We start from the raw sequence: 20,357 nt of genomic DNA, 5'->3' as shown, positions 1-20,357 counted from the left end.
ATCATAGAGAAAGCAATGTAACCACTCAGATCATCACCCATGCTAGTAGCATACTCCAGGACAGGAAAAAATAAATCAAACAACTAACATAGGAAGGGAGGAGAACCCTGTTGGGAAAGAATGTTGTGGGAGACATAGACCATGCTTGGTGATGAGCCAGACACTTAGAGCAGGTTTTTGTTTTAGAAAGATATCACAAAGGTACATTAATGGAACGTAATTTTGTAAGATAAGGACCAAAAATAAACCCCCAAACTAACTAGTTTTTGAGACTAGAAGTGAATTATAGGGACTGCTTTCTCTTTATAAGTCGTCACCAACTTAGACACAACTTTCAGGGAAATTGTCAGAATGTATGGTAGAAGAGATTTTTCATAGATTTAATATAATCAGGATGTGTTCAGTTCCGGTCTTACGTTACCGTGAGGAAAAGGGAAGCACGGAGCAAGTGGTGCCTATTCCTTAAGGAGCAGCTGTACGTTCCTTGGAAAGTACGAAAAGCAGAGCTACCAGCCTACAAGACTAAAAAACCTAACTTCCCGGGTCAATGCGTCTGCAGGTTTGAAGAATGCAGTTCAATTTTCTGCAGTTTATACTTTCTCATCTCATGTACGAGCAAGATAGTGACAAACCAGATAAAATGCAAAATAATGGAAAGAAAGTACACCACAAAGAAGGATGAATGCATGTGATAATGAGTTTCTAGAATCAGGAAGGAAAGAGAAGGAAAATAAGTAGCTAGGGAGAGCCAAAGTCACTCAAAAACCTACTGAACTGCTTGTGTTTTTGAGGACAGAATACTAAAGGGTATGGTCTGCAAAAGCAAAGAGCAGAGCATTAGCAAACTTAACCTTTATACATCTACCAGTTTCCTCCCATCAATGGTTTTCTGTGTGGAGATGATAATACTGAGATACTATCGGAAGTAACAAAGTAAAGCATTCAAGATTACCTGTATTTAATTATTAAATGTAGTTTAGTACTAGAGACTTGTTACATAATGCCAACATACCAAATGTGGAGGCTCATTCGTCCCAAGTGGTTCCTGCAATAAAAAAATACATATCAATAAATACAAAATATTAACTACAATTTATTTCCTACAAGACAGGTCAAGTTCCTGAAATTTGTTAATTATGAACTCAAGAGCAGAAAAAAGCCCCCATTTCCCAGATTCCTGGCACGATTCTCTTCCCCAACCTCTTCCATCAGCTGCCCGTAAACTCACGACTACCTGCCTGACTTGCTCTGTGCCTTTCACACAAAGAACTTGCAGCAGTATCAATTAGTTCACCTAATGTGGATTAGAGTCCATGTAAATGTGTCTGCATTTATTTTTTCTATTTCTTGAAAAAAAGACAGAATTAAAACCCACAGAAGACTGTGACACCTCTTTCAACATGTGCTCTTCAAAATAAGGTTAAATGTTGCTTTCCTATTTTCAGTGCAGTAGTATCATTTATTAATATACTTATTGCTGAGGTTTGCCTTTATTTCACATTAGGATTTTGACAGTTCTGGCACTAATCTATTTGGGCAAGTTGCACTACCTTAGATTTAATAATGGATTAAAAATATTTCCTGTCTTTATTCACTATATGTATTACAAATATTCTAGCATAAAAATAAGAAAAAAAAAATATAAGCAGACCTCTATTACACAACATGGGGCAGATAGAAACAGTTGAGAATTTATTTCCATTATCAATTAGGCTCCACAAATTACTATGTTTTAAGGCAAATTATTCTTTCCATGAACGCAGCCTGCCACAGGGCAGTTGTTTTTACAAAGTATCCCTGACAACCTTCTCAACGGACAGAAAGATCCAGAGCGGTCATTTCAGTCTCCACCCTGAACAGACTCTTTATGTCATTCACGAGGGTCTTTAAATTGTTTCCAAGTAAACAGACGATTGGATTAAACAGCACAGCCCACATTATAACATTACTGTACGCTTTGAACTCCAAAGGTTTAACTTCTTTTAAGTTTTCCCCTTAACAAGTTCTGGTAACTCACCAACTTAACAGGTCGAATTGACATGATGATTTTACTAGATCCTCCCCAGTCAAAGAAACATTTATATTTTCCTTTCTCCAATATATACTGATCTCCACAGAAGTATTTCTGCCGATAGGCGACCCACCTGGAGAACAATGCAAACATTAAACTGAAAACATCACATCTTTCTGTATAGTTTGATGAAAATACTAACAAGTTAAATAGAACAATTTTGTCCAGCTGTCTTGGTTAAGCCCATCTGACAGACAGTGCAACATAAGACTCAATGAGAGGCACAGAGCTGTTACACACTTGATTTTCTGCTTTTACTGTGCAAACACCACTTTGACAAACACACAGCTTTGGGTCTCTGCCTTTCTATCAAATATACATTGAGCATGAGATGATGCCTTGCTTAGAAGCCCAGAGGAAAGACACTTAACTGACAAGTTTTTGAATCTCTCTCAGCTGAATCTTTACCTGTTCAGCATCCCCAGACAGGGCTTTCTTCCAACTTTTCCAGCTGGATTTAAGAAAAATGGTGCAAGAAGAGAGCGAAGTAAGTGAGGAAGCCTTGATGAGATAAAGCAAAAGCTTGCAATAGCTGGCAGTTCGAGCTTCTCCCACCCTACTTTCTCTGTTGCAAGAACAAAGAAACCCCCAGACTATGTGAGATCGAGAGTCCCTCCAGCCCCGCGCAAGCTCTCTGGCAGTGGCAGAAGGAGAAGGAGGCTAGTTAGACGCCACTGACTTTGCCACTTTTGGTGGTGTGTTCCTCTCTTAAGTCACCCATTACCCGGGGCTGTTATGTTAGGGATATTAGAGTGCGTCTCCTTTCCTAGTCCTTTCAGCACCTGTTTATGAACCTGTCATTAATTTGTCTAATGCTTTGTTAAATTTCCTGTTGCTATCTGTTACCACAGGCTCCTTCATCAGGAAGTTCCAGAAATTCACAGCCTCTGGTGTAAAAAAGGCTTTTTGCTCCCCACCTCTGTTTTAAAGCAATCTCCAGTTAGTTCTGTAAAGCATCCCCTAAACTGTTGTCATATGGGATTCTGTGAATGCTGCTGCATTAAGCTTGTCTACCACCTTCAGGATGCCACAGATCTCATTTCTATCCCTCCTCATCCATCTCTACTCCAAATTGTGTTGCAGCCTGTCATCCTTGTACCTCATCCTCATGAGACACTACTATCCAGTCTCTATGTGAGTAGTTCAAATCCCCCACTGTTGCTACCTGTCCTAAGTTTGAGGCTTTTTTAGTCTCACTTAGCAGTTGCTGATCCCTGTCACCACCACCATTAGGGCAGGTATGACAATGTTAATACTGCACTTTTAAAATTACTATTAAAGTCTGGAACTTCCACCCACGATTCCATAGTGATCTTTTCCCATAACGTATTTTATGTTTCAGCACTTGAATATCATTCTTTATGTACAGGACCACTCCTTTGCCTATAATAGCTTACTCTAACGTTCCCGTAGAGTTGGTAGTGCCTCTGCTGATCCTTCCTGTGAATGTCTGCAGTATCTGCTATATCTGAGGTGTTATTTCATGCCAAGCATCTGTCAACAGATACTGCAGATGGTCTAATGTGCCCCTCTTATTTATTGCAATTGTGCTGTTTGTTTTCCTCCTGGACTTCACATATGCGCGCTGAAAGTTAGCCAAGTCCACCCTGTAGGCTGTATCAGCTTGAACCAGTACTCTCCCACAACTGCTGCTTTAATCCCCTTCTTTTAAATAGTTCTCTAAAAAGCATCTTAATTTTCAGTGCCAGCAGCCTGACTTTACTATAAATAAGGCACAGCTCATCCTTTCTGTACAGCCTCCACCTATCCCAAAGGTATCCTAGTTCTTGACAAACTTAAAATCCCTCTTCTGTATCACTGTCAAAGTTCTTGTATCATGAAACTACAGTCTGTGTGACCTCTGGAGGGACATCATAAGCTTTTTCTAGTAATAAGAATATGCAGATCCAAATCAAGGTGTAGGCATGAGATTTAGAGAAGATTTTTTTTTTCTTCTTCCATTTACCAAGGAAACTGAAAGAAACACCTTTCTTTTTTTTTTTTTTAACCCCTGTACCCTGTGAAATCTATTCTGTCAAAGGATGTACCCAAACCCAACTGCACAGAAAAATACTTAATACTTCCATTCATGTATTTCAGTAGACTTACACTCCACTTCTCACAAGAATCGATCTCGTCTCTGGGCCAAATCCAGTCTCCTCCAAATCAGGGATTTCTTCATTGACAACGTCTAATGTTTTCCCATCTTCATCATCAGACTGAAAAAGTGCCACTGACGACTCTATGAAATCCTAAGAGGCAGCACAGGAGTTAGACAACAAGCTGTCACAGCTCAATGACACCTTGCAACATGAAACATTCTGGAAAAGAGTTGTAGCATGAAAGAGTGTTTTATAAAGCAGTCAAGGGAATTAGGTCCCTTGTGTGGATCTTTACGGGATATTTTGGCACTGAAGTGCCTAGCTGGAAGTCTGGCAATCTGATATGGCCTTCAGTGGTTTCCGCTGAAGAGAGGAAGACCCTGCTGCCCCTGAGCACCATCCTTTCCTCTATGAGGGTGACTTACGAGTGCAAAGAAGCCTGCAGGGGGAAGACAAAGGTTGGGGATTTAGCACTGAACTTCCAACAGCTTCACAAATGACTACTCCAAGCATTACCATGACTATAGTTTTTTACTTCCAGTTCTCCTTCCTCATCCTTTCCTAGTGACAAGGCAATAAGGATGGAGAGGAAAAGGTCACCTTTCCAGCACAAGGGGTTTGTGGTTTCTGGATATATCCATTGCATCTAACTGTATCCACTGCCTAATCACTACAGCTGTAAAATAAATCCCACATCACATTGCCATGTTCTCACTTACATAGCCATGTGCCATTGCTTTACGCCTTCAGCTAGCATAGTTCTTTGACCAGATTACTTGCACAGCTTCAGATTATTTGAATTTGGGTTTCAAATCTCTAACTTCTTAACCACTTAGCAATTTCGAGCACACAGTTCAGTCACTGCTTGGGAAAATGGAAAACAACCATCCATTCACTTTATTCCTTTAACTTTTAACAGAAAACATGAACTCAATTCTATTTCAGTGCTTTTGAAATATTTAGCAATGTTACAGTAAGTTGAAAATAAGTCAGTCTTGTAAACAAGAGAAAAGGTTATCAAGCAAATACAGGAGCTGATACAGAATCACAAACGTATGAGGACACCATCACAGGAATTGTTGCACTAAATACTGCTGCTGTAGCATTTAGAAGCTACCAACCACAGAGCAGTAAACTGAAGGCTACACTGAGAAAACAGGCTTGCAACAATCAAAAACCACTCAGAAATTAAGGCCAGGCCAGGTATGCAGTCAGATTCATTTGGCCCAGTGACCCTTATCAAACTTAGACTCCTTAGAGGACACCGTACCTTTGTGTAGGATTCAGTCACCACGAAGAGTGAAAACCAATTTTAGAACGAACACTTGATGTGGCTCAACCTCTCTGCATTGTTTACAGGACACTAAAAAGTGGCAGAACAAATTCTGTAGTAAAATTGGTTTTCCTACTATGTTGACCATCTCCTCCTTTTGTTTATTTAAAAAGTCACAACTACATCAGGTATACACTAGAAATCAAAGTGCCAGGTCTGGCAAAATCATCATAAACAACTGCAGCTTCAGACTACTTTTTTAGAAAAAAACAACAAACCAAACAACAATTAACCCCAAAAGCCACTAGTGCAGTTTTATGAATGAAAACCAGCTACTCTTAACAGTCTTAAAGCAAGGACTTGTAAGACTTCCCAAAAATCCATGCAGATCAAATCTGCACATGATTTCGTTGACTAAATTTAAAATACTGAAATATACCCATGATTGTTACCGCATTTAAAACACGTTTCAAATTCAGCCATCATTCTGTCCTCCCTAAATTTTCACTACAGCTTCTCTTACAATAAGCAATAGAAGAAATACATAAAAATGGACTTTTAGACCAAGGCAAATCATTTTAGACTTGAAAACATTAGTGGGAAAGCTCCAAAGGCAGCACATTCTGTTCCACTGAAAAGGACTCGGCCACTTTGCTCTTTCCCCAGCCACAACAGCCACAGGAAGCCCCAGGTCCACAGATTCCCTCATTTGACGCTGCAGAAAAGAAGGAAATGCAAGCGTCCCCCAAGCCAGCACAGTACAAACTGCTCTCTGCCCTCAGGAACAAGCCCTGTATTTGACTCCGGTGCGTCCAATATAGATGCTGCTAACAGAGCTGGCAGTACGTTGGAGAAAAACAATTCTTCAAGCTCTTTCTATCTCTGCTTTCAAAACACTCCCTGAATCCCCACATTAGAGCTTGTGAGTGTTTGCAGCAGAATTTATTTAAGACTGAAAACTCTTGCAGCATGCCTACATGCGTATGCACCTTCACCAGTGGGTGGGGAAGGGTGACTTGAAACAATCCCTCTTCTGCGTGCCATCTAACCTTCCAATTTGTCAGAAAATTAAATTCATGCCTCAGCCGAACTGCAGTCACTCGTATGTGTACAGAAACACGTGCTGGATTTTCCTAGCGCTAATAAGCTCTGGTGGAACCTGTCACACTGAGCGTCGTGGCGCAGGAACATCTGAATAGCTTTGCATAGTACTAAGCCACGTCGACAGAGCTGGGACTGACACAGGCTAATGAAGCACGCTGTACCCAGCCTGGCTCTCTGCAAAGCCATTTACGTGCTCCTGTACCACACTCCCTGCTCTGGGAGCATGGCACAAAGACACTTGATCCAGCTCTGCCTGGAGCTGACTCAGGTACACAAGGCTCATTAGCTTCAGCTGCGTGAGCCAGGCTAAGTTGTTTCCAGGTCTGGCCTGGCCTTAAAGCCAACACAGTCAAGGTCGTCTGGTGTCATGCCCAAGCCAAAAAAAAAAAAGAAAAAAAAGAAAAAAAAAAAGAAACAAACAAAAATACTCTAGCTGGATTGGCCCCTACATGAGACCACATCAGCGAGTGCATATGAAGAGCAGCGTCAATGCCCAGCCCCACTCCCTAAGCTGATCATGAATAATGCAACGCGGCTACATGTCACAAAATCCTTCATCTTCTGCAGAGACTCTTGAATTCACCCGATTAAAACAGAATTTCTAGGGAAGAGCAATAAAGACCTGATATCCAGGAACAGCCCTGCTGAGTCAGACACCATCGCAACCGTTACCACGCTACTTCTGACAGAATTTCTGAGATGACCGAGAAGACCTACTGTGCTCACAAGGGGCCTGCAGCACACAGAACTAGTTTTGGATTTTTGCCCAGGCCCTTTTGAAAACAAGAGTTTGGTACTAAAATGTTATTAAATACCTGACCTTGAGTATCGGATACAAAGTCATGAAGGGAGCATATGGCAAGCCTGAACGCTGACCTACGCACTGCACATCAGCGAGGTAGTCAATCTGCTGGTCAAGCCGAACAACAAAATGCCAGTGCCATGAGTCATTTTATCGGCAACTAAGCCAATTGCCTTTAGTTATGCTACAATTTGAGAAAAAGCATTACTTACGCTTTTATTACATACATCGGTATTTATATGCCAATTTGCATGATCAATGTCGGTATATGAGTGCAAATGATACGTGTTTTTAAAATGTTAATGACTGTTCCTGGCACGAGTCAAATTAAATACATGCATATATGTGGAAGGTCAACCCTCCTAGGCACGTGCACAATTTTAAGCTTGTAATTGTGTCCTTTGACAAGAAGATCTAAAAAGATCAATTTAAGTTACTCAAGTATCCTACATACAGCCTGAAAAGAAAGAAAAACTAAGATATAGTCAATAATTCAGCCGAATTCCACACGTTCAAAAAACAGCCTGTTTTTCTCAGAAACCTGGAAATAAATTAGAGAAGGACATTTTCCTTTAATTCAGTTTATTCTTCTATCTTTCAGTTATATGATAGATTCTGATTATAAATATAGATTCTTCTAGGTACCTTTTATAAAAACCAAAACTGCAAACTGTGAATTTAAGCATGGCCTTTCTGGGTTCACATTAACTTTATGTTTTTCCCTTTAAGTAATGACTGTTGAGACAGTCAGTTTGCTCTAAATGCCTACCCTCAAACTTCGCAAAATTCCTGGCTCAGGAATATCACACCTCCTCACATGAGGAGATGAGTAAACCGAGTATATATGATTGAGCAATCTCAGAGTGAACAATCTAATTCTCAAAAGGAGTCACTCTCTGCAGCTGTATTTAAAGCTCACAGAGTTCCTATTATAACAAAAAAATCCTCAAACCCCCAACAAACAAAAAAATGCCAAAGCAAAGGAATTGATGAAGTTCTAATCCCATGTTTCCCCAGCACTGAAAAGTCTAACTTGGCTTCCAATACTGGACTCTTGATACAGTTTTTATTATTATTTCATCTGTGCCCCCACTAAACACTTTAGTAGCAGGGATTTTTTCACCATGATTATTTTTGCTGCCAAAATTTTCTGGCACAAAAATCACAGAGACAGAGGGTAATGCTGTTTTAAGGCTTGCAACAGCTGCTGTGCTGAAAAGCTATTTTTATTTTAATAAAGAACTACACTGTACACTTCCTCATGGTTAAACTTTTAAGAAAATTCTGTTCTAGAGATTCAAATAGCTTGAAGTGCAGAAGTGAGATATTTGAAAAATCTGGCAGGTAGACAAGGAATTCTGCAAGATACATTCTTTGTATGAACTTTACAAAGGCTCTTTAGAGCCTGCTTTTGCTTTACCATGTATATACAGTGCAGTCTAAATTTCAGCAAGTAGGAAAAGAATCAGAATGAACTCGGGCAAAAGATGGAACGACTAAACCCAAGACAGCTGTACCATATAGAAAGAATAACCCTCCTCTTTATGCCTAGAGCTGTGCATAATTGGTGTGAAATTCATAAAAGTACTTACAGCCTGAAGGAACCGGAAAGACAGGAGGACACTGTCAGTTCCCCCCCACGAGTGTCTGTCTTCATAATCTCCCTCCTCCAGCAAGTACTGATGGCCTTTGTAGCGTTCTTTATCATAGGCAACCCATCTACAGCAACGACACAACAAAAGAAAGAGAAGTAACTAAAAGCAAAATGACTGCACGCCTGATTTTCCCTAACAAATAAAAGGGGAAGAGAACATCCTAAGAACCCTACAATGAGTACCACAGACTCTGCTAACAAACGAGGCAACGCTTGTTTGAAATCACAACAGTCATCCACAAAGTGTTCTTCGTGGATCAATGCTCCATGCAATTCCTTCTCCAACAACAGTTTCTTTGCGTAACACTTCCCCGCACACCTCCTCTGGGTCAGCCACGTTCCCAACACCAACATCCAGCACTAGAGAGGCCAGTACACCAGCCAAAACACCATAACCCACCAAATGTTAATGAAAAAAACACCAAGCAGTAGATGTCTTCAGTGTATTAATAAGTGATGAGATTCTACCCTTGCTGGAGCAGGTGACAAAACAATGGGATTTCAGCAGAACAGACTTTAACCTGCTTATATTGTTTCCTGCTCTCATCTAAAAACACATATATACGAGTAAACAAGTGAACTGAATATATATAAAATATTGCATATGGAATACATTTTAGCACTAAGGGAATAAGAGTTTTTAACTTTTTTTTTTTCTTTTTTTTTTTTTTCTTTTGAACAAAGAAGGCTCAATTAAAAGAAGGTATTTCCACATCAACTTTGAAAGCTCTAATGGAGCTTAATTTGAAAAAGTGCTTCCCCCTCCTTCTTTCTTGTAAGCATTTCTTTCATCAAAGCTTCCTTCTAAGTATTAGAACTACTGTACAAATTCTGTCAGCACTGAAATTTGGCAGGCAGGGATAGCCTTACTCTTTCTACCATTTGGTTTACATTAATTCAGCTGTTTAAGTTACCGCAGTATTAAATATAAAAGCCGCCACAACAGACAGAAGGATGATTTTTAATAATTTGAGGCTTCCCCGATAGTAAATACATAATGTATTTATGAATAGATTATTTTAGAGTATTCACAATTAAGTTTATTCGTAATTTAGTGCTTGTAAGATTCTGACAACAGCCTGAAAGGATGCGTATGATTGAATCTTTATACTGAAGTATTAACATTGAAATCATGGAAGAAAAAAAATAAGAATTTCTGAAAACAATTTTATTGCTAAGCTCCTTGGCCGAAGCAAACATCCTGCGTGCTTTCAAACAGTCCTGTCCTGTTGAGTCTTGGGAGAGGTTGAAAGAATAATGCATGGTGGGGTTGGTAGCTACCTAAAATAGCTGGCGCTGAGCCTACCTCGCGAGCAGGTGACCTAAGGGCTGCGTCACACAGCCCTTCTCGTGCCTGTGTACGACGGAGAGAGCGAGGCAGGGCAACACAGAATCGATCTGAGGCCCCAGTGAAGGAAAATGAGTAGGTTCTTAATGCCAGCTACCACGCAGCAGGGTTGCAAAGGAAAACCATTAAAACAATAAAACAGTTTATAGATTTCAGAGGCATTATAATGTCCAATTGAAGACTGACCACACCTACCCAAGGTCATTTCCATAAATTAATTAGAGACTATCAGAAGTATAAAAAGCAATATAAATTAAAGCTCTGTGTAAATGCTGTCATTAAGGAACAAAGTGGCCTAGTTTATTGGCATACAAATGGTAAACACTGACTTCACACCTCTCACACATTTAGTTTTATCTTCCTATGTTCCCTAGATAAGCCACATGGAGAGGTGGTTTTATCCAAGGCTGACAACTGACAAAAGAAATATATATTCCTTACTTTTCAAAACATCTTACCAGCGAGAGGTTCTAACCCCCCCTTAGTCAGTACTTCTCAGCATTTAGTTATGATTTCCTATTTTAAAGTAAATAAATATAAAAGTGAAATATACTTACACTCCACCAATTACACGTATTGATCCAATTTCCTGAAACTCCTCTTCACCACCAAACACAGCTGGGACAGAACTGATGTTCTCCGAAAACTCCTTGGACCATCCTCCAAAGTGGGTTTTCTCATATATTATTATCTAGAGGACATGATGTTAAACAATGCCTTAAGAATGCCCTGAACAGTAACTTGAAGGCTGGGGGGGTGTACTGCTCCAGTACGTGGAAGACATCCTTCTTCCCCCTCCAACAAGCCATCACTATGAAGAAAATTCAGTGTTGCATTCCCTCAGCCCTTCTGACTCAAGTGCCCTTGTCAGGCTATTTGCAGACGTTTCCACAGAAAAATACTTATTCACACAATTCTATATACATAAATGCACTCTGCAGCTATACGACTGTGATTTATTCTGTAATCCTGTGCCTGGGCAGTGCATACTAGCCTGCAGTGAATCCTACCTGGTCACAGCTAGACACACCGAGCTTAATCCTTCAAAAGTAGTCACAAAGTCCTTCTCTGACTTTGCTGAGGTTATTTCAGTGACTGCAGTTAACAGTCCCTTCTGTTTCCTCATCTGCCAAATCACACAGATCAGCCATTAATAGCATTGATATTTATTGTGGTATTGATTAGAAAAATGCCTGAGTCTTGCATGTATTTGGATAATTAAAAGTTACCTAAAACATTAGTATTTTTGTGAAGAACTAGAAAAAGGAGGGAAAAGGAACAATAACTGGATTAGCTTTCTGCTCCTCAAATCACAGAAAGGTCATGGCCTCACTCACGACTCTTGCAACGGGATCAGGTATAGGAAGGAACAGTCCTATTCCTGCCCTCTTCCTCCCCTCCCTTTTTTTAAACTCTGTATGTTAAATAGGAACATCTCTTCTCATCCTTTTCCATTATGGTGACTGATGTGTCAGTCAGGAAAACTCATTTTATTTTGTAAAAGCTTTACAATTCTTCTATAGGAAATTCACATTCTCCTAATGTGTAAGAAACAAACTACTACTACTTTTACATCTCACGAAACACTAGTAAGAAAGTCTGGATTTGACAGCATTAGTGAATACTTATTCATCAGCAAACACTGAATACTTCATCGAACATCACACATCCAACAAAAAAACCACAACAGCTTAAACAAAGGTTTTTTATTTCCAATGTGCTCATATTTTATTTCCAATGTCCTCAGTGCTTACCTTGACATTCATTGGCATTTGTACTTTTAGTCCACCCTAAAAAAAGTAAAGAGGGGGGAAAAAAAAAAAGTATTTATATAAAACTTAAAGCTTTGACATATATTTTGTAGTACTATTGGAGCATGAAGTCTTTGTAATTATATTCACCATTTTCAGTGTTGGCCAAATAAAATGCTAGTTTAAATGCTCTGATAATTCCTGAAGGCCAGGGACACTATAATCCTGACCTATGAACAAATCAGTGCGTTGACAAGCCTGTAGGAGTGCAAGCAATTTAAAAATATTCCTTCACTGTTTATTAGTAAAAGCAAATATTTACTATGTGTTTTCAAGCTAATTGATATTGACCTATTTTTAAAATTAACTTTTAGATCTTTGTTGTATGTATTTCAAGTTTCTTAAACACAGATGGTGGAACACTAAGAAACTATGAACACCAGAAGAGAGAGAAAATAGAGGCTGACATATTCATATCTATGGCCGAAGAGCAAATGCAACAAATGCACTTTCTCTGAAAATGTTAGTGAATAACGTTCCGTGAGGAAATAAGACACCTACTTCCCATGAGCGACTAAAGACAGCTGTTACATCTTATTCCTTTGTGACTTTTAAACTCTCTTTCTGAGGTTTGCTATGTATACAGTACAGTTCACCCACAACTCTTTCGTATTTAGATCTACGTGCTGTCTAGCAAAACAAAAATCAGCTGCACCTCCCAAGGTTTTTGTGCAACGTGTGGTCACAGGAGTCCTACCTGGGTAATAAACTCCTCACCTGATCTTCCACCCCTGGTAGATTCTAGCTGTACCATTAAGAAAAGAAAATCAACAACTTCTGAAGAGCTTTTTTAGTTAATGAATTGGTGTTGGCTGCAATACAATTAAGAGCCTTTCAGTTCTGGCTTATTCAATCTCCACTCCACAACAGCAGTTTCCCAGGAAGATGTCCTGGTGAATCAGAAGCCCAGCAAGCCAAGGTGACTGCTGTGCCGTTACAACACTGCAAATACACCATGGCGTGAGATGTTACATAGATAAGGTTTAACCTAAATCATATTTAGGTCAAAACTCTCTGGGAAGCAACAACATAAAAAGGAAGACACAGAGCTTATCAGGAAATTGTGAAGTCCTCACCATTTTTAAGGGACGCAGAGATTTTACATCTGCTGAAGGAATTCCAGATGGTGAATCGCATTCCTCCAAAACCTTCATCTCTCCTTTGTAATTAAAGTCTGAGTAAGCAAGCCATCTATAACAACAGGGACACAGGATTTATTGATCTGATTAGATAGATTACCAAATACAAACATCTTATTAAACTTATTTTCCTTTTTGTACTCAGAAGAGCTAGATGATGTGTTTTAGATACTGCCAGCACACCAAAACAAAGCTATATTTAAATGTACTGGCAACATCAATACCAAGATGATCTCACTTTTTCTCAGTCCAAGCTAAACATAAATGAAAGAGAAGATAATTACCAGTTTGTTCACTTACTTTAAGAAGTGACTTTGTTACGCTATGAATACACAAAAGCATCATTAGTACTGAGGATGAGACACATCAAATTTTACCTCAGATTGTCACCTTAGGAATTAAAAGGCTTCTAATATCAATCCTACTTTGTTTTTTCAGTTATTAAAATAGTGATGATTTACAAGACTTCTTTGTAAAGCAGGCTATCGTAGTATTGACATGAAGATTAAATATGGTAAGACTCCTTCAGACTGTTTTAAATCAAAAAGCTGAATGAAACAGTGGGACACGGGGTTAGCAGACCAAATAAGGGAAGAAGGAAGATGCACTGAGCCATATGAAAAATTATTTTCTTAAAACTACACAGACCGACCATAAGCAGTTAAAAGCTATAATAAATTCTATCAAAATAAAGAGAAGACTCTGTTTTTAATTCCTGCACCACCTCAAGCTTCAGAGATGTACTGTGAGATTGTGGGAAGGAAGGCTCGGCTCATGTGGAAAGGCAGACTCAAGACTCTTGTAACACAACAGCTAATGTCACTCTGCAATGATTTATAAGAAGAGGCACAGAACTCCCAAACTTTAGGAACTGCGAAGTGCTGGCCACTTACCCAGGAAACAGACTATTCTGCTCAATGCACGAAATGCTGGGCTACCAAGGGGCCAGTATCATATCGCATCACCTCTCTCCAGAAAGTCAGGATACGGCTGTAGCTTGAGAAATGCTTGGATGATGCAATATTTATTTTCTGGTATTCAGCCATAGTGTTACAGCAGGGTGGAGGACTAAGGAGACATCATCTATTCTCCAATGAACTAAAAGCTAATTATAGCTGAGCTGCTTAATCTATTTATAAAGCTACTAAAAGATAGTGTTATAAAAGACTTCTGCCAGTAACTAGAGGAAAAATGCCTTCAAAAATTTGGTTCCATTGCGAGGAGCCTACATACCACAACGCAGAAATGTATAGTTTGGAATATCTAGTGTATGTTACCCGATTTGTAGCGCTCCCCCCACCTCCCCAATATTATTTCTGTTGCTGACTGACTTCCATCCCATGACGTTACTCCTCTACCTGCTGGCAAAATGCTATTAAAAAAGGTTCAGTACTCACACTCCTGATTTGACTCTTATATAAGGGTTTTTCTCAACATCCAGTTCTTCTAAATTGGCAACTGCACTCTGTATGCAGATAGGGAGTCCCTCCGTACTGCCAGCTGCCGGGCAGAATTCTGCCTCTGGAACGCCGCAGCCCTGTGGAAACAAATCAAAGGGTAAGTAAGGTTTATCCATGCTTCCAGAGCCCGGCCCCTTGCCGTGGGGGAAGGGCCAGGAAGGTTTCCTTCTTTTTTCCCCTGTCTTCCGACTCTTCTAACTCCAGGCTTCATATGATGGGAGGGTTTTAGTTTGTTTGGTTGTTATTATGGGTTTTTTTGTTTGTTTGTTTTGTTTGTTTTTTTTTTTCTTCAAATGAAGACTGGAACTTTTAGAAAGGCTAAGGGAAGTAAATTTCCAGCTCCCACTAATTTTCAAAGAAGAACTATGCGTTTACGCCTGTTAAGCTACTTTTAAAAAGCTCAGTTTAAATACTCTCCAAGTCAAGGATCTGACAGTATTTACTGATGGACAAACCATGCCTACAATACTACCGACTTTTTTGTTTTGAAAAACAGTGCTTCCGTAACACACACAGATACATATGATGCAAGCATAACCAAAACTTTCTGGAAGCGTTTGCTACATCCCCATCTCCCTCCCTCAGTGACAGTTAGGTTCTGTAATGCATCTGACTATGGTTTCAAGCCATACGAGTTCAATTTTCTGTCGCGCTAAATACATCTACCACGTTTTAGACAAAAAAAAGAAAAAGATCAGTGCTATAAAGTATTTGTTTTGTTAAGTAGACATTTTAGTAAGTTTCCTGTTACTACAAAGCAACAACCCCTGTTACCTTACTGAAAGTTTTCTACTGATAGGTAACACCATGCTGGAGAACAACTTGTTGAACACATGATCCTCTCTAGAATTTGCAGGGATTTTATTGAATCACCCTCGTGTCATAATATTTCTATAAAACGCATGGCCAATACTTTCTCCCCCAGCGTTCAAACGCATCGTGAATCAATGAGGATCTTTCATAGGGTGCTGCTCCAGCGGCACGTTACAGAACAGCCTTCCTGCTACAGCGAAAGGTGGCTCACCTGCTCCCAGTTTGCTCAGCTGTTGCTGGAAACCTCCAGTTCTCAGTGACAACTTCACAGCACCCTTCCCCTTATCCCCTCCTGGCCCACGGACCCATGTGCATTAGGACAAAGGGCTTGGACAGCATACAGGGACCCTGGAAAGTTCTAAACGTGGCTGGAGGAAGATGCCCCTTGCATATGCACTAGATAAGAGGGATAAGAAGCCGTCCCTGAGGATGCCCTCGGGAAGCACCTGGTTACTGGATTTGTTGAGGACGCAGGCAGGTTCGTATCAGGACAGAGATACCATACGGCCTGGCCTGTAGCTTCTGCCAGACCCGAAGGGCAAAACCACGACAGCTTGCAGAGAAACCCAGCAACAGGGCACGAAAGGTCTTAAAAGTCACAGCACCTCATCTCACAACAACACCTGCACGCTCTCCTTTTACACATAGGTTTTGAGTGTAGCTTTCAAATGATGGAGTAACATCCCACCAAGGAACACACCTCTTGGCAAGTAAAGCTCTTTCAGGAGTTATTTCACTGTCAGCAATAAACGTGGCAATTACAATAGATGGACTTCAGGGTATTATTTTGATTTCCTCATGAAACCTGAAGTAACAGTTTACTTTTGCCAACTCTCCCTCATGCACAATCGTGTTTCCTCTGTATCATACCTTGCAAACAATGCGCCATTTGTTTTTGGAACAAAAACTGCAACACCAGAATTTTTATTTTCAGAAGAGTGAAACCAGAATAACTAGGAAAAAAGACTTTTAGTACAATGTTACTTTATGGCAAAGCGCTAAGGAACACCATTCCTCAATTGTAAGTGTATTGCTAGACACATTTTTTATAAAAAAAATTACCACAAAAACCTCCTCATAGTTTTCACATGTCTGTGCATCTTATTAAATCACAGTTAAGAAGTATTTGAAGTTCATAGTTTTTTCTAATAATATCTGATACGTGATAAGGCTGAAATCTGTGAATTCAACAATAAAACTTGATACTGAAAATCAGAAGCTGCACCTGTAAGAATTCCACAAATAATGATGCTACTCTTAATGGTTTCATTCTAAAACAAAGTACCTACAAGACTAGACAAGTGGCAAAATAAAGTATCTTTGCCTGCGGCCTCAGACAGTACAGGAGACGGAGTATGTTTAATTTTAATTCAGTAGGAGGCTTTTGTTGTTGTTTTTTTTTCATTTGAAGATTGGAAAAAGTCAGTCTATGTTTTCTTTTCAAGTCTGCTCTCCTGCCTCTGAAGCTCACAAGGCAGGCTCCACCTCAAGAGATGAAGAATGTAGTAGTTCTCCAAAGGGTAGGTAAAGAACTCATAATAACATCTCTCCTGTTTATCACCATTTCTCTCCAGCCAGATTTTGACAGTCATAAAAAAAAAATAAAATCTACCCATTGTGATGGTATTTGTGTGTGTAATAGATTAAGTCCACAAAGTCCTCTCACAAATCATCACACAGTAAACTGAGGTCTTCATCAAAAGCAATTCAAGTATCTATTTTTAAAGGTAATAACATGTTTGAGCAAGAAGTACATTGTATTTTCTAAGCTCATTTTTTTGAAGTCACAGTATACCTTTTGACTTAAATACTGAGTTAAATTTACATATACTAATTCACAGACTGCTGAAAATGGTAAAATTTAGTATTACTGCATGAGGTGAAAACCATGTATTTGCAGATGTACACTCCAGTACTACGCCATCAATTCATGTAATTTAAGGTTGTAAACTTTGGCTTGGTAAATATTTGCCCTAACACGTTCATATTCGCCTCCGCATATTTAATAGGAATCATTACTTTCAGGTTTCTTTGACATTCCTAATGAAGCCACCATCTTTAGAAACAAAATGAAAACCACACAGATACGATAGCATTCAGGTTGAGAACTAGATCCTTCAGTCCAAAGCCCTTTCATTTGCAAGGCGTCAAGATTTTGAAATAAGATACCCACAATGCAAAACTATTACCATGCAAAACTATTTACCACAGCGTTTCAGGCCAGATCCAAAACTGGGAAGTTTCCTCCCTGTACCTCCCCTGGCTCTGCCACCCCCATCACAACCAGCCAAAACTCAGGTCATGGGCATTATCCTACTGACACATCATGCAAAAACAGAATATAAAGCCCAGCAAACAGATTAGGTAGCTGTGTTCATTTCCAATGATAATGCACAACCAGCAAATGCTCAGGTAGGTCGCAGCCTCCAGGCACCCCGCTCTGTTTTCCTTCGCTCTGCGGTACGCTCCTGCTGCCTCCACGCTGCCATCCTGGAGTGCCTGTGCTTCCCTCGCCGTCTTTTGGGAGCAGAGATGTTTCCAAAAGGACAGGGAATACGTGTGCTAGCTCGCACAGAACAGACACTTCCCAAACAGTAACACAGCCCTCAGCAGAAAGGTTAAGGCTTCTTCCGAAGAGGGTTAGGATGACCCTCAAGACCTCAGCATGAAATATTACTCTTCCATAGCATCTCTGCCATTTTTCTAGTCCAACCAAGAGCTCCACCAGAAGTAAGAGACCTAGAGCCTTCAACCCCCTCCAGGCGGCTTTAGCCGTTTACCCTTCTTTCCAGCTTCAGGGCTGCAGCCCCAACAGGGCTAAATGATTTCAGCACTGTTAGGTCTTCTCCTTGGACTTGTAAGCTGTGGTGACTGAACCGATCTAAAGTAGCTTATTTAAATGAGGTAGCCTTTTATCTCAACAACAGGACAAAGAATGACTGAAGTCTGGCTTCTTAAGCTAAATGCCAGAACAATGATGAGAGAAGAGTCTATTGAAAACCAGGCCTAATTAGTTCTGGTATTCGCACGATTCCTTTTTAATACAGTCTAGACATGCATCTTACTTTTGATACACAGTTTGTCCTTAGGATATGTCAGCTTCCACAGCATTTTTTACTTTAAATCTTACTCTTTGTTGGTCCTCCAGCCTTTTTTACCCATTCATAATTCTTTCTCCTGCTCTGTACCACTCTCGCACTTCTCCACCAAACCAAACTACAGAACTCAACAGGGCTGGTAGCAAAATAAAATAATACTAAGGAAATTAATGACTGCTGTTTTGTAAATACCGACTAGCACATGAGACAATCTGAAGCTGCTGGGTGTCTCCCTGTGGCATCTGACAATGTAGTCCATGCTTGAATTAATAACTTTTCACCTAGCAAACCACACAAACAAAAGAAACACACCCTTTGTGTCATACCGTGAACATTCCCAATCACAAAGAGCTTTGCTTAAGGACAGTCCACAAGGAATTCAGTTATTCCCTGCTCAGCCACCTTGCAGACAGTGATTATAAACTGCCGTTTCAGATCTCCTGCCATCTTGCAAAATAGTGGTTTACAAGATTACTGCAGAATGGAAATATCAGCAACCCTTCTCAGCTCTTAATTTTGAGAAAGTAATATTTAGCACCCTCTTTGAGGTTCCAGAAACAGATAGAAAAAGCCCTCCAATTCCATACGATCAATATATACACTTGCAGTAGGCCAGAGAACTGAATTGGCTAAACAGACTGTACAGCAGGAGCGGCACTGAACCCGTGCGTGCAGGCAGATTTCACCAGCCCGGGCTCACGCTGACTTGCTTCAGCGGAGTTCAGACGCCACATTACCTCAAGTAGGACTTCATTTGACTAATGGCGTGATCTTTTCCTTTGGGATATTTTTCTCCCCCCTCCTAAGTTCCTTCAAATTAAACACATATGCATACATCTAATGCGCATCCCCAGTAAGTCAAGCCACAAGCTAACCACAGAGCTAACAGAATCTTTGCTTGCTGTGGAGGCTTGAAGCCAAATCAGAGCATGAAGCTACTGGCAGACTGTTTTTCTCAGCAAACTAACATCTGCCAGTAAAAAATAAAAATAATATTAAATGTACCTCCTACAGTTTCTTTAGTAAACATCTGCTTTTCTCTTCTTGGCAAGCTATTTTCTTCTAAAAGATTTAGCCAATTTTCAAGTCTGCTAACTGAAGGCATCTGAGTAGCCATTAAAGAAGCACCATAAAAAGCCACTTGAAGGATCGGAAGACAAGCCAGACAGCCTGGACACACAGCCAGTATGACCAAACTAGGCAGGAGAGAACCACTGAGCTACCCAGCCTACAAAAAGAGAGAACGGCAGTAAAACACGTGTGTGATCCTGCAGATCACATGAGCTGCCTGAAAAAGAAACAGCCACTTGTCAATTAAAAACAATGCGTGTATTTTTCACAAAAAATAAGGTGCTGCTTTGACAATCTTCTAAAAGTAGTTCCACAGCAGCTGAAGTACAACCTAAAAAAAAGAGGGGGATGCTTTCACAAATCAAGGTTTAGAGGACAAAACCCAGCTTAGCGAGTCCCACACCCACGCTAGCTCCACACAGCCCTACGGGCTGAAACAGCAGAAGCCCTCCCAACCAACCATACCTGCTAGAGGTTTAAGTTACACAAGAAACAGTGTACTGTAACAAAGCTTTCCATCTGTGTTCCACACAACTGAACCCCACACGGGAAGAAGAACAACGCTCGAACCTACTTAGCTCTATTACAAAGATTTTTATCAAGCACGACGA

At 40.2% G+C, this 20,357-nt stretch overlaps 1 protein-coding gene across 1 annotated transcript in view; it reads right to left on the bottom strand.

Annotated features, from left to right (window-relative positions):
- Window positions 1–20,357, bottom strand: part of CRYBG3 (crystallin beta-gamma domain containing 3) — a 94,625-nt gene that overhangs the window by 23,238 nt on the left and 51,030 nt on the right. The window contains exons 8-15 of the mRNA XM_055803154.1: window positions 14,702–14,841; window positions 13,242–13,356; window positions 12,109–12,144; window positions 10,912–11,045; window positions 8,945–9,071; window positions 4,181–4,323; window positions 2,018–2,144; window positions 1,013–1,045 (exon numbers count right to left, since the gene is read on the bottom strand). Of these exons, the coding sequence (XP_055659129.1) occupies window positions 1,013–1,045; window positions 2,018–2,144; window positions 4,181–4,323; window positions 8,945–9,071; window positions 10,912–11,045; window positions 12,109–12,144; window positions 13,242–13,356; window positions 14,702–14,841 (855 nt within the window). The remainder of the gene's footprint in view (window positions 1–1,012; window positions 1,046–2,017; window positions 2,145–4,180; window positions 4,324–8,944; window positions 9,072–10,911; window positions 11,046–12,108; window positions 12,145–13,241; window positions 13,357–14,701; window positions 14,842–20,357) is intronic.

This window comes from Falco peregrinus, chromosome 4, assembly GCF_023634155.1.
Source record: "Falco peregrinus isolate bFalPer1 chromosome 4, bFalPer1.pri, whole genome shotgun sequence".
Lineage (NCBI taxonomy): Eukaryota > Metazoa > Chordata > Aves > Falconiformes > Falconidae > Falco > Falco peregrinus.
The sequence above is the reverse complement of the archived record's forward strand: the minus strand, read 5'-3'. Positions and strand labels throughout refer to the sequence as shown.